This window comes from Castanea sativa, chromosome 10, assembly GCF_040712315.1.
Source record: "Castanea sativa cultivar Marrone di Chiusa Pesio chromosome 10, ASM4071231v1".
Lineage (NCBI taxonomy): Eukaryota > Viridiplantae > Streptophyta > Magnoliopsida > Fagales > Fagaceae > Castanea > Castanea sativa.
Genome location: NC_134022.1, coordinates 2,310,403 through 2,324,265, shown reverse-complemented (window position 1 = coordinate 2,324,265; position 13,863 = coordinate 2,310,403). Strand labels below are relative to the sequence as shown.

The 13,863-nt window shown below is 34.3% G+C and overlaps 2 protein-coding genes across 3 annotated transcripts; both read right to left on the bottom strand.

The window, feature by feature from the left end:
• Nucleotides 1-139: 139 nt before the first annotated feature.
• On the bottom strand, nucleotides 140-7,146 carry LOC142611736 (ubiquinol oxidase 2, mitochondrial-like). 2 transcript variants are annotated; one of them, XR_012840111.1, is made up of 7 exons: nucleotides 6,642-7,146; nucleotides 5,391-5,519; nucleotides 4,058-4,546; nucleotides 3,696-3,924; nucleotides 3,292-3,523; nucleotides 2,203-2,308; nucleotides 140-836 (listed from the first exon to the last, which is right to left on the bottom strand). XR_012840111.1 is itself a non-coding variant. In XM_075783854.1 (4 exons), exons 1-4 carry the CDS (start codon nucleotides 7,041-7,043, stop codon nucleotides 3,865-3,867), a joined length of 1,080 nt encoding a protein of 359 aa, XP_075639969.1. In that variant the 5' UTR covers nucleotides 7,044-7,146; the 3' UTR covers nucleotides 3,605-3,864. The 2 variants fall into 2 exon arrangements, 1 of the variants encoding a protein (XP_075639969.1); XM_075783854.1 differs by lacking the exons at nucleotides 140-836; nucleotides 2,203-2,308; nucleotides 3,292-3,523 and having other exon boundaries at nucleotides 3,605-3,924.
• A 5,069-nt stretch (nucleotides 7,147-12,215) lies between these two features.
• LOC142612691 (uncharacterized) lies at nucleotides 12,216-13,441 on the bottom strand. The gene has a single exon (XM_075784823.1). It carries the CDS (start codon nucleotides 13,277-13,279, stop codon nucleotides 12,557-12,559), a length of 723 nt encoding a protein of 240 aa, XP_075640938.1. The 5' UTR covers nucleotides 13,280-13,441; the 3' UTR covers nucleotides 12,216-12,556.
• Nucleotides 13,442-13,863: the final 422 nt, after the last annotated feature.

Sequence of the window (13,863 nt, the reverse complement as noted above, 5' to 3'; positions counted from 1 at the left end):
TCTTTTCCCATTTCTTAAAATCTGTAATCTCCTTGTTGTGAAAATTGGTGAAATAATTTGTTTACACAAGGTTAGAGAAGAGAGAAGAAAATATGACCCAAAGAATTTACGTGGTTCAGCAATATATATACGTCCATTGGAGACAATAGAATAAATTTTCACTATAACTTTGGAAATTACAACAATGGCTTGAAAGACTCTCTCACAAACCCAAACTCCAAATGCACCCTTGATTTTCTTATAAATAAATAGAGAACACCCTATTGTATTTAGACAAAAGTTACAAGAGACTAACTTTCCTGATGCACACACCGAAGAAGTTTTAATTGCTATCTCCGTAGCTCACATACATAGCTCTCATTTGCTCCACTCTATTTATAGCTAAACTTCAGCCGAAATATCACTGTCATGAAACTTATCAAGTCAACAAAAATGGCCAGCATTTTTTGTCAATGGAGTCATACATTTCGGCTAGCATGTATTTGGTTTGCTCAAGTGTAGTTCCTTGCCCTTCTTGACAATTCGATCATGAATGCCGATGGAATCATACATTTCGGCTAAAAGGTGAAGCATGTATGCATGTCAAGTGTTCCAGAACATGAGAATAATGCAAGACTTCTATCAACAAAGAAGTCAATAATTTCGGCCATGAGTCCATGCAACATTTAATGCAACTCCTTGCATTTCTTCACGCATGCAACTTTCTGATGGTTTGTTGGCTACTGTCATTTAATGATTTGTTGGCTAATGTCAAGCCACCAATTTGACAATTCAAGCCATTCCAACACTGCTCTAGGATTTGTTCCTCCAAATTAAGTGCAAAGTCCATTGGTATGCTTTCAGCAAGGTGAGATAAACACATTCAACAATAAAAGATTAGTATATTTAGCAACAGTCTAATATTTTTAGCAAAGCTAAAATAATGTATTAAGGTAAGAAAAAAAATAATGTATTCATCAAAGCAGGGAAAAACTTGTTTTGCATGACTAAAATGCAATATTCAGCTATGCAAATATTCCATATTATTCAAAGGGACGAAAATTTTGTTTTATATGTTTAGCAACGTGAAAGATTTATGTTTAAAAACAAGAAATAGTTTTCAACAAAAAGAAAGGAGAGATAAATTTAAGTAAATTACACTAACTTCTCGAGATTTTTGGGATAATATCAGAAACCCTATCCCATTTTAGAAATTACACTTAACCCTTCCCTCCAAGTTTATATTTTATTTTATTTCTTTTTTCTTACCCTCTAATTAATCTTATTAGTAAGCACTATTTTGAGGTTTTTGTAGATGAGAATTTAATTTGAAATATGTTTGTAATGGACACAAATGGTTATAAGAGATTTATATATATATATATATATATATATATATATATATATATATATATATATATATATATATATATATATATATGAGATAGGTTCAAGTTAGTAATCTCAAAGTTGAGAATCAAAATACAATGAAGGATCTTATCCAAAAAAAAAATGGGGATGAGTTAGGAAAGGAGAGAATAAGGTCTGGACAATGAATGTCGATGATTGCATGAGAATGGTTTTGATAGTTGGTTGATGGAAGAAGTGATGGAATCATGGAAATGTATGTCTTTGTGGAGAGTCAAGATATTGATGCCTTCTGATTTTTCCGTTTATTTCTCTCCTTGTTCATGTCTTGTCCTTTTATAATGGCTGAACACCTCTGCTTGGTTAATGGGTAATAGTCAGAAGTTTCATACTTAGGATAGTTGTATTTTGTTGGTTGCGTTTTAATCCTGATTTCGATTCTCAATTAGGCTAAGTTCATTTAATTTTAGCCACATAAGAAATTAATTTAGCTGCCTTAAGAAAGAAAGAAAAAAAAAAAAAATTATGTTGCATTTTTGACACAAAATGATGATGAAAATGAAAGGGCCGGGGCTCATGGAAAAATTATATTGTCTATGTGATAGACCATGTCACTCTTATCTAGTGGTCTATCATTTCATTAAAATACTCACACTGTCACATGTGTTTAAGAGAGAAAATGCCATTTGAAGTTAGGGTGAAAACACAAATTTTTTTTTATTCAATCAAAACACACATTTTTTTTTCCTTCCTTGTACTGCACCAACAAAGAACTTGGAATGATAATGACATGACAACACATCAAAGATATAAAAAATAATACGAGTTTTACACAAAGTCAAAGGGAAAACTTACCTCTATTAGCCATTTTCCAGTCTCTATCCGCACAGCGCAAGGAAGAAATAAAAAGTACAATATGAGACTTGCAGTATCATCCGATCAAATAATAAATAAAAAACACCTAATTTCAAAAGGAGGAAGAAAGTCCTTATTTAATTGATAATGTTTGATCGGAGAATTAGAGAGAAGGAAGAGCTTAAAGGAAAAGAAAAGAAAATCGAATGAGAGAGGAGGTGTTTGCGTAAAGAAGACAGTAAAAATATAATTAAAAAACCCTAATAGTGATATAGTGATCAGAGAATTAGAGAAGGAAGAGCTGAAAACAAAATAGAAAACTGTATGAGAGATGAGGTGTTTGCATTTGAATACATCTTAAAAGTCCTAAATCAAATTAAAAAAAAAATTATTATTATTATTTGACTTAATTAACTCAAATATACTAGAGTCTTTTAATAAAATAGTAGACTACTAGCTAATGCCTTGATCCATACTTGACTAAAGTAAAGACATGGTTGCCAAACAAATGATTTCATACCCTACTCTGTCCGCCAGACCACTTCTCCCCTACGAATTGTCCATGGACTTGACTAAGATTAAAAATTAATTCCGTAGCCTAATGCCGTTTGTTTATGGATATTCCTTATTCCTTATTCGTGGTTTGAAAAAAAGTCGCTGAACCTAAAATAAGTCATGTTGTCCAAGGCAAGGGCCGGGTCAGGTCAAGCTCGTCTGCTCACTTAGCTTCAACTTTAGGCCAGGGGTCAATCAAAATCAATACTTCTTTAGTTCTTTTCCCATCTTCAACCTCCAACAAAATAGGCTGATTTTCAACCCTCATGAGGAAAGACACAAAAAAAGTTGTGGTTTCCTCATCAGTCATCCCTAATTTAAGTTCTTGTTACCTTCTGTCCTGTAACAATTCCCTTACAGGTCCTACCAATGACTGCTTTAATTTGGAGTTCCTTGCCAAGTTGAAGCCTTGTGTGAAAATAGCTTTTCATATATATGCTCCCATTCCTATATCCTTCAATATATAGATTAATACAAGTTTGTTTCTCTTATCAGTTGCTTGTTAATAATCCTTTTCAACACCTCTCAACTCACCAGCCATTAGGCCCTTGGCTTAAAGGCAACCTGCACGTATGTGGACTCAAGAACTGGAGTCTGTGTCTCTTATAACACACAGACTTGCAGTATCATCCGGAGAGTTAACTGTATATATATTCACAAAAGAATTTTCTCACTTAACGGCAACTCTTCTTGTTGATTGCGTTGTGGATCATATGATGTTTGTGCCCTTCGCAATTGAGTTGCCGATTACATTTATAGAAGATAACTGGAAGGGAACATGACACAATATGCAAGAGAACAGTTAGAATTCCTTAAGAGTCAAAAACAAAAAGAAAAGAAAACGAAAGAAAAGAAAACAAAGAAAGGCTTACTAATATATATATAACAACTTCACAACCTTAGATTACCCAAAAAAAAAAAAAAAAGAACTTCACAACCTTAGTAAAATAGCTAGGGTCGATCGTCACAACCAAGGAACTCCATAATGTACTTCCAACAAAATTATATTATTTGGTAGCAGACCAGATACCATTATCACTTCAAAAAAGTACTTAATTTTATGTTTGATAATTGTTGGACTTTCTCTTCTCCCAAATTGTAGAAAGCTCAATGATAACCAACTGGAGCAGGGGACTCCCTCAGCTCACGTCCCTGATAATGTATGTCCTGCAAATCATTATAACAAAAAGAGCATAAACATTAAGAACAACCAAATAGAATAAAAATCATTATGTAAGCTAGCTAATGATTAATTTATCAAATCTGTAACACGTGGAAATTACTAAGATGATTTTCTTACCGATGCAAAGTGGTTAACATCACGGTGGTGAGCCTCATCTGCTCTTACAACCATGACAACATCGCGTAAGTTTGAGCCAGCAGGCAGCTGCCAGTAATCAATAGCAATGGCTGGAGCAGGAACATTTTCAATGTTACCCTTGTCCAATTCCTTGAGGAACTCGGTGTATGAGTGAATTGCTTCCTCCTCAAGGTAACCCACCACACGATGAGCGAATTTGGGGGATATCATGTAGCCTAAAAAGTAAGCATTGAAGAAAACACCTTGGACAGTAAACACAAGGGCACGTTCATACCACCTTGGATTGGCTACCTCCATGAAGGTCATGAGGTGCATACGCTCATTCTCAGCTTCTTCCAGCAGTGCTTTGATCCAGCCACCACTATGCTCAAATCGCCTCAGTGACTTGCAGTGCAATAGCATACCTCCTACCATGCCAGGTACTGCTGCCACTGTTTCAAGCATCATTGCCCGGCATCCATATCTTCTCTGTAACATACACAAATATGCATAAATACAAGAAGTATATTCGACTCTCCTGTTTCAGTTTTCAACTCCAGAAAAATTTAAGCAATAAACACATGAGAAGATGCATCAGAGGCAGGATCCATCAAAACACAACTAAATCTTTTTTGATTGTGAGATAAAATTAGAAAAATTAGGCTGGGAAAAACAATTCCTGTACTCTTCCTCGTTAACATAATCATTGATAACATGTCCTTTTCATCATGTTAGAACAGCCTACCTCAGATATAATTTATTTATGCAATTTGTTAAGTTAAACTGCTTTATACCAAAGTTCAAAATTTTTGATTCAATTGGTGTTACTAGCACCCCCAATTATTTTCATGTTAAATTGTTACGGCTAAAAATTTGTAATTTAGTAACATTGTCACATCTTTTTTATAAGAAGAATCAAAGTTTAAATTTCCCATCAGCCACTTGTAAGTAACAATTGAACGTCCCGTCAAGATCCAAAAACATAGGAAAAAAAAAAAGGATTGTCCATGACAAAAAGATTGAAGAAACAATTAAAGTTTTAAGCAGTAGATTATTGATTTTTTAAGAAAATGGTTATATATTGAATTACAAAACGTTGCGATCTATCATGCATTAATCCCAAACTTTAGGATATAAAAATTGAAAAAAAAAAAAAAAAAAAAAAAACCTAATTTTCCTTAGTGCCTAAGGATAACCAAACACAATAGCACCAAAGTTTTAGCCAGAAATGAATAATTAGCTTCTAGTTCTAGCACGTCACAAACAACAATATAGGTTTATAACTTTTTATTAAAAAAGAAAAAAAGGAAAAAAGAAAAAGAGGGAATGATACCTGAAAGAACAAGTCAGTGGGCCATCTGAGGGATTTGACGGTCCAATAAGCCAATTTGTCCAAGAATGTTATGGGCACATGATGCTTATTCAGATCAATTGAAAGCTCCGCTTGGTATGTCTCCCATGGCTTCCATCATCATCAATACACAATACCATTTACAAATCAATACCAAATATTTTTTCTCGATAAAATTAAAAAATCTATAAAATAAACTGAAATTTATTCTACAAAAAATAAAAATAAAAGAATCATAATTTTATGTTAAATAAAATATTATTAATAATGACAAAATTCTAAAAAATAAACATGTTTATTCTGGTTATTGTGGGTTTAAAAAAAAAGGGGGGTAAATTACAAATTACACAACTAAAGTTTGGGAGTGATTGGATTTTACACCCTAAAGTTTCAGAATTTGAATTTTACTACCCAAAGTTTGGGATGCTTTGATTTTATACCCTAACGTTTCAGAATTTGGATTTTACTCCTTAAAATTTAGAGGTGTTTGGATTTTACCATCCAAAGTTTCAAAATTTTGGAGTGTAAAATTCAAACATTCTAAAACTTTAAGGAGTAAAATCCAAACACTCCTAACCTATAGGGGTAAAATTCAAATTTCAAAATATCAGTGTAAAATTCAAATATCACCAAATTTCAGGGGATAAAATCCAAATTTTGAAATTTCAGGATATAAAATCCAATCACCCCCAACTTTAGGGGTGTAATTTGTAATTTACCAAAAAAAAAAAAATTATTACTCCTATTCTTATATAATAAAAGTAATATTTTTTTTACCCTTTCAAATTTATTACTATAATAAAAGTAATATTTATTTTACCCTTTAAAATTTATTACTCCTATTACTATATTTCATATAGACAGCAAATGGAGCTTCCTTAAAGGTAAACGCTCGTGACGGCGTGGAACGTGTGGAGTACTCAAGACCACACCTACTTGCTGGTCAAGACTCAAGGCCAGCCAAATGGGAATACGTGTGTGTAATGTAATGAACAATTAATAACAATATCTCCCCAAAAAAAAAAAAAAAAAAACAAAGAAAAACCCTAATAATAACTTGGTTTTTTATGCTACAAGATCTACGAGATTTTAGATTCAAAACCTCTGATCACTATCAGGGAGCCATGTGATGCAAGACTAGTTAGAGAATAATCAAATACTCCAAAAGATCGGTATCTTATTAAAGGGAAAACAAAAAAGAAAATGAAACCAGAGAGAGGAAGAGGTAGATACCCTAAAGCACGTCCACTTCCAATCGGTGCCATCCTTGTTAGCAACTTTGCTAGGCGGCACACCCCAATAACTCACAATATTTCCTTTCTCTTTCTCAGAGTCAGCAGTAGTATTAACATTATTCTGCACTTTCTTCTCCTCCTCCTCCTTGTTCTTCTCCTTCTCAGTCTCCCCTTGCAGCGTCACCGTACTAGAGTACTGCCTAACACGAAACATCTCCACCACAGGTCTAGCCCTCACAAACGTATCCACAATTCCTCCATTTGCACCCACAACTTGTCTCGCCAACAAAGATGGTTTGGCGATTTGACCCGACTCATGCACACCCTTAATTACTGAGGTAGAAAAAAGCCTCGACCCCAAACCCACCACCGTTCTCCCACTTTGCCTCATCATCATCATCGTTACCGTCACTAGCAACCAAACCAAGATTCTTGGAGAGGTTTAGGTTTTTTTTTTTTGGTTTTGTTTCTTTGCGTCTGTGTTTTGTTTGGGTTAGTTTGTTCACGAGGGTTTAGGAGAGATTTTTGATTTTATATATATGCGAATTATGGGTCAGTCGGTGGGGGAAGAGGGACACGTGTACGGTTATTATCACAACACGTGTCATATTGTCAGCCGAATGACCATTTAGACGTTGCTAGACAGTTGATACTGGTGTAGGATTTAATTGTATTGACTCATTTACCCTTGGCCTATTTAACGTTGTGAAGTGGGGGTTTGGGTAGGTTCGTAATTGTGAGGAGAGAGAGAATCTAGACGTCAAGTAAAGTAGGCAAGTTCTTGGGAACCAAGTCAAGTTTGCTTGAGACTCAAGAATGCGAGTAAAGACCAATAGAAATAGTAGTTAATAATGAAGATCGTGTTCGGGACCAATTCCAAGTTGGCAGTTTCCAAAATTTGAGGTAAGTCACGAAATTCGAAGTTTCGAGGTATTTTAATATTTTGATTATTTTGAATTTTCAGAGGCTGGTGGCTGCTACGAGGGAAGCCGAGACAATATAGGAGCCTGCCATTTTGGGCAACAGCCAATACCTCCCCACGTGTGTTTAAATAATAATTTTTAATTTTTAAAAAAATATTTATAAAAAAAAAATATGTGTAATGTTATTTAAAAATTAAATATATGTGTTTAAATACATATACCAAACATGCTATAAATATTTCCCTATATATATTTTTTTATTGTTGAATTTTTTTTTAGAGTGTTATATTGTCAAAATTGATTTTGAAAGATAAATACTAATATATATATATAGTATAGATTGAATTGTATTTTCAATGTGTATTTACGACTCTGTGCAAATTATATACAATTAATAAATACTGTTATTCTTTCTCAAAAAATAAAAAAGACTGTTATTATAAGAAATTAAAAATATTTTACTTTTTGTAAGTTATGACTTTTTTTTTTTTTTTTGTTGAGAAAGTTGTAAGTTATGACTTTAACTCACTTATTATGAATTGTTATTAATTTGTTGTCCTTATGAACTGGTGGTGGTCCTGGTGGAAATACTAAATGATCCTACACCAAGTTTTACTATTAATGACTATCTGATTACTCTTATCACAAAGGCGCAATCTGGTGTAAAAGCTTGATTTTGGCGTAAATTTACCCACGTTTTAAAGTGTCAAGAAAATGCCTTCGCACTTGCTCTGATTAGAGGAGCTTTAGAAGGTCATGATTTAAATGTTTGGATGGAGAATCTCTCATCTATTCATAGTGAGACTAACTATTCATGTTAGTGAAGGGAGTACGTATTTATTGAGCTCCAAAACACTGAATAATTACTCCATTTGAACTTCTTGTATTGTTTGCTGATTTGAGTTTATAAAATTCATAGTTTTGAATAGTTCAAAGAACCAAAAAGGGAAAGGTTTCAAGGTTTGAACCATGATGATATCATGAACATTTTTTTTAATAAATCTAGTTCCTAATTCCATCATCAACAACAAATCTAGTTCCTAATTGTATTTAAATATATTAATGTTCCCATACATTTTTCATCGAAGCCTGCCTTCTTTTCCCCTTTCTATCTTTTACCTTCTTTTCCCATTTCTATATTTTACATGAGTAATTCTTAGGTGTTCTTAGATTATGATGACATGGGTTCTCTCCTCTCACATTCATCATGAACCCCACCATAATTGTAAAAGGAGAGAGCACCATGCTATTGTACTCCGAATATACTTAATAATTCTCACTTTTACACCCGCAATCTCTCTCTCTCTCTCTCCAACTTGAACTTACTCGCACCTCCATTGTCGGCACATAACTTGAGCCACTGCTACCTCATAACTCACATCTTTCTCACTATTCTCTCTATCATGAATGAATGCAGCTCAAGTGGGGGCTTGCATCTCCACCACCCTCTCTACCTTTCCACCAAAAGACAAAGACCAAACCTATTGTATCAATTAATTCGATAAGAGAACTGTTATGTTCACAACATTTTTATAATAAATTCCAGATGGTAAATTGTTCTAGTTCTCATTTGAACCTATCATTGAATTACTTTTTTGCCTACCAGTAATAACCAGTAACAACTTGTCATTTAAGATTTGTTGTTAAAGAGTATTGAAAATGTTGTGGACATATAATTTCTCATTCGATAAAAGCTTATCACTTCACAAGAGCATCTTGGTCCCGTTCATTGAGTTCAAAGAGGTTAACATATCAACCAGTTCGATAACCAATATCAACCTGACAACAATTCACTCCTTGACTTGGCCATTTGTCGAGTCAACTTATCTGCATTAGAGTGAGTCCATATTTCAAAAATTGTTTGTAAACGACTCCATGTCTTCTTTCACACACAAAAATTAAAGTATGTTTTCCATTGCTAAAAAAGTAATTTTTATGATTTTTTTGGACCCATATATTCTAATAAATTTTTTTGATAGTGAGTGTAATTTGTGTATCTTACCCATGAAAAATTAATTTTGTGTAATTAACAAAAAAAAAAAAAATTTGATGACAGATTTAATTTGTGCATTTAATGTGGATTCTGGTAATGAAAATTGTTATTTTGAAAATAATTTAATTATATTTTGAACTTGTTTTTTTTTTTTTTTAATGCATGTGATAGTTGGCCTATTATTTATTAATAAATTTAAGGGTAGTTTGGGTTTTTCATATTTTATATAAGGGTATTTAGGTAATCAGGTTACATAGTTTAGGGCTTTGTCATTTTTACCATAAAAGAGAGCTGAGAGGCTACGAGAGGAGACGTGAGATGACTCACCAAGGCTGTTGGAGGCACGTGAGGGCACGAAAGTGACTCTGGTTTGCTTTCTTTGGTCAATCTTAGGACGAGGAACTGATACGTGTGATTAGTTTAATTTAAAAAATAAAAAGAGATTGGTGATGTCGAGTAGGTTGGCTTGAGCGTGGTGAATCCGTGATGAGCAGAGTTGCACAATGACAAGCAAAAACTATTGAAGGTCACAAAGTCATGGCTTTGACACTATGTGAGATTAAGAAAAAAGAATCTGTATATGATATCTGTGTATTTCATTTGTGTAGAGGCACTCTATATATATGCTAAGATAGTTGACTTGAGAGGCCCTTATATTGCTTGAATGAAGGATAATTGATATTATTTGATCTAGGAAATATGTACACGAGTAATGCTAAGAAGTAGGGACACACCACTTCCTACACTCAAATCCACATTTTGCTTATGTGTCAACTCTTAATTGGATTTTAGCTTTTTCAAGTATATGTGATGGACCCATACACGAGTAATGCTAGGGAGTAGGGACACACTACTTCCTACACCCAAATCCACATTTTGCTTATGTGTCAACTCTTCACATGGGTCTATCACATATACTTGAAAAAGCTAAAATCCAATTAAGAGTTGACACATAAGCATGGTGTGAATTTAAGTGTGAGAAGTGGTGTGTCCCTAATCTCTATTACTCATATGTACACATACATTTTGAAATGTATAATATAAAAATAATGGTTATATGCTAACAAGCTGGAAGGTCCGGGGGATGGTCTTGGATTGGAATGTAGGAAAGCACGTGAAACAGGCTAGAATATTGGTGTAAACAACAAGGCGATTGGGGTAGTAATAGGTGTTGAGGCTAGCAAGTGAAAGAAGCTCTGCATGATTGAGCATGATATGGTGTTGACAGGTCCCTGTGCTGGAAGGGGAAATATGAGAACATGAGGAGCTTTTGATCTTTGTTCCATATGAGCGCCTTGACTAAATAACTATCAAAACCCAAGTTCCTCACCTCTTTCTTCCCCAAATTTGTATGCAAGCTGCTAGTGATACCCAGAACCACATACAATGACAAAAAGAGTGAAAACTGGTGGTTGCAGCCACATGGTACCATGCTAGGATTTTCTTTATCTTCAACAGTCTAGTCAGGTACTCAATGCTCTTTCATGTTGTCAATGAACTATAGTGAAAATCGGATGGACATCATCCAGAGAATAAAATGGGAAATTCACCCATTCTAGTGAAGCTTCTCACAAATGTAGGGCTCATGAACAACACCAACACAAGGAACGATCCATGAAGACAAGTGCCCTGAAAGGCAATTTCATTACCCCATGACTTGTAAATCTGAGAAAAGAAAAACAAAGCTTTTAGATACTTACATCCTTTAAGAGATCCATGATTCATGGAGCAAGAAGGTCCACAACAAAGTGCATTGTATCAGCCAAATAGGATTAATATTACCTGTGCTGCTTGTGAAAGAGCCTAATTGCAACAAATATAATTGCTTCTACATACAGTCACTATGATAAATTGCAGATCAATTGTATTGTTATGACAAGAATGAAATAATATGAACTGATACATAAAATTCCAGAACAGTAACATTGCTGATCATGGTTCTCCCTGATTTCTTCTTATTACATCTTAGTTGGTGCTTCAGTACAAGAAGTCGATTGTCCCTCCAGAATCAAGGCCTTCAATGTCATTGTTGAAGAGTCCCATAATGATAAGTATATCAATTTTGAACTAACGGGAATAAGATTCAGGAATTGGTAACCGGGATGGACACCATAATCATTCTTATCCACCATTTATTAATTTCTCAAGCTTCTTTGATCCACAACAAATATGGAATTGGATATGAAGATTGCACTCTCCTATCCTTCTCATCTCAGTTAACACAATGACAAGGGAAGCAGACTAGTTAGACCTCATCCAAATAGGATATTAGTTCAATATTTAAAATAGGTGAAAACTTCACACAAAAAATTAAGTTTAGAAATTTATACTGCAAAACAAGAGGAAAATGATTAATTTACAGTAATCACTAGTTTCAACTAACATGTAAAACAACTCATTGGAAGCTATGTAGAAGCAATGCATTACATAAAGAACCACATCTAGACAACTTTGCTGATAGTTCCATATAGATAAATCCTTCCAATTTCCAAACATACATCACCTTTACAACATATCTTTAGTTTAAAAAAAAAAAAAGCAGAATAACAATAGCGAAAACGGCATCAGCTTTTATACCATATATTGTTTCCAGGTGTAAAAATTGAAGGCCAAGATTACAAAAACTACACTCTAATTACCATATAAGAAGTTAATATTTTACACTAATAACTAGTTTCAAATTTCAAGAAACATGCAATTCAAAGAAGTCCACAGAAAAACAGAATTGTAAACTATGGCACTCCAATTTAGAAGCAATGCATTACATAAAGAACCACATCAAGCCTATTTTTCCAATACTTCCATATAGATAAACTCTTCCAATTTCCAAACATACATCACCTTTACAACATATCTTTAGTAAAAAATAAAAAGCAGAACAAAGCATGATTATCAGGTATATGACTGTCTACAATAACGCAAACAGCAACAGCTCTTATACTGTATATTGTTTCAAAGTGTAAAAATGGAAGGCCAAGATTACCAAAAACTATACTTCTAATCACTATCACTTAGCTCATCATCATGAATGCCCGAAACAGCACTCAGCCTAGCAGACGATTGCTTAGCCCAGTTGACAATTTTTTGGGCCTCCCGGCTAATCTTCTCTTCCTCTTTCATAGCCTTTTTTAGCATCTTCTGCTGCTTCTTCGTCGAAAAAGTGCTCAAATCCCATAAAAATTCATGGTCCATGTCCCAATCAAGACCATTCTCCCTACTCTTCTTACTCTTCTTCTTCTGATGATGATCATGAGAAGAAGCCTTCTTTGGAGAAAGCCAGAAAAAGCAACCTGTTTTCTTCGGCGGAGAAGGCGAAAAATCCATCGATGACGAAGACCCAGATGGAGATTTTGATGATTTTGAAGACTCATGCTTCAAAACTGGATCTGGGTTATCTTCCAAATCTGAGAAAACCCCTTTTTCCACCGATAAATCGGGTGGTGATTTTGGATTGGGAGGCGTTTTTGAAAGCGAAAAATCGGCATTGGCAGAACAATCTGGCTTGGGCTTATTAGGCTTATTATTAGTGAGTGGAAAAGATTTGAGCTTGCGGAAGCGGGACTCAAGGTCGGTGGGGAGGACAGAGTCAGTGAAAGAAGAGCAGCGAATAGCAGCAACTTGCTCAAGAACACAAAGGTCTTTTGCTTGTGAGATTAGCTCTTCCACTGCTGCTGACTCTTTTTCGTCGTCTGTGTCTGATAGGTACCTGAAATCAGCCATTAAAATAACTCTAAAATTTGGCTGTGGGCTTCAGTTTTTTTTGGGTGTTTTGTATTGGGGTTTTAGGGAGTGCAAAAATGCAGTGTTACCCAGGGGATTTCACACTGCAGTACAAGAATCCCAGTTGGAAAGAAGATTGTAGAACATGTTTTTCTCTCTGTCTCTCTCTAACGGCTAACTCATGCTTTTGGTATTTCTTGCTTTTATAAGTTTCATACTTTTCTTTTTCAACGAGTGGGGTCCACTTACAGTCAGGCCCACTCAGATTAGGAGCTAATATCAATAAAAACAAATATTAAAAAAAAAGAAAAAAAAGAAAAAATGACAGTAATGCAATAAATATACATTAAATTCACTGTATTTTAATTGACAAATTTTTATTGATAATATTGGCAATTGTGAAAAGTTTTGTCAATTATTTTTTGAGAAGTGTTACATTCACAATATTTTTACAATAATTTTACAACAAATCATAAGTGGTTAGTTGTTGTGGGGGGTAAAAAGATCCTGATGGGAACATGGGCCTTTTGGGCCGTGTTAAGGAAGGCCGACCTGACCCTGGGTTTGGAAATTGTTAATACTAT

Excerpts from the sequence above, each read along its gene's own strand:
- LOC142611736 (XM_075783854.1), bottom strand. The coding sequence starts at position 7,043 with ATGATGATGATGAGGCAAAGTGGGAGAACGGTGGTGGGTTTGGGGTCG. Across the intron at positions 4,547-5,390 it reads CCACTGACTTGTTCTTTCAG|AGAAGATATGGATGCCGGGC; the intron begins GTATCATTCCCT and ends TGTATGTTACAG. Across the intron at positions 3,925-4,057 it reads ATGTTAACCACTTTGCATCG|GACATACATTATCAGGGACG; the intron begins GTAAGAAAATCA and ends AATGATTTGCAG.
- LOC142612691 (XM_075784823.1), bottom strand. The coding sequence starts at position 13,279 with ATGGCTGATTTCAGGTACCTATCAGACACAGACGACGAAAAAGAGTCA.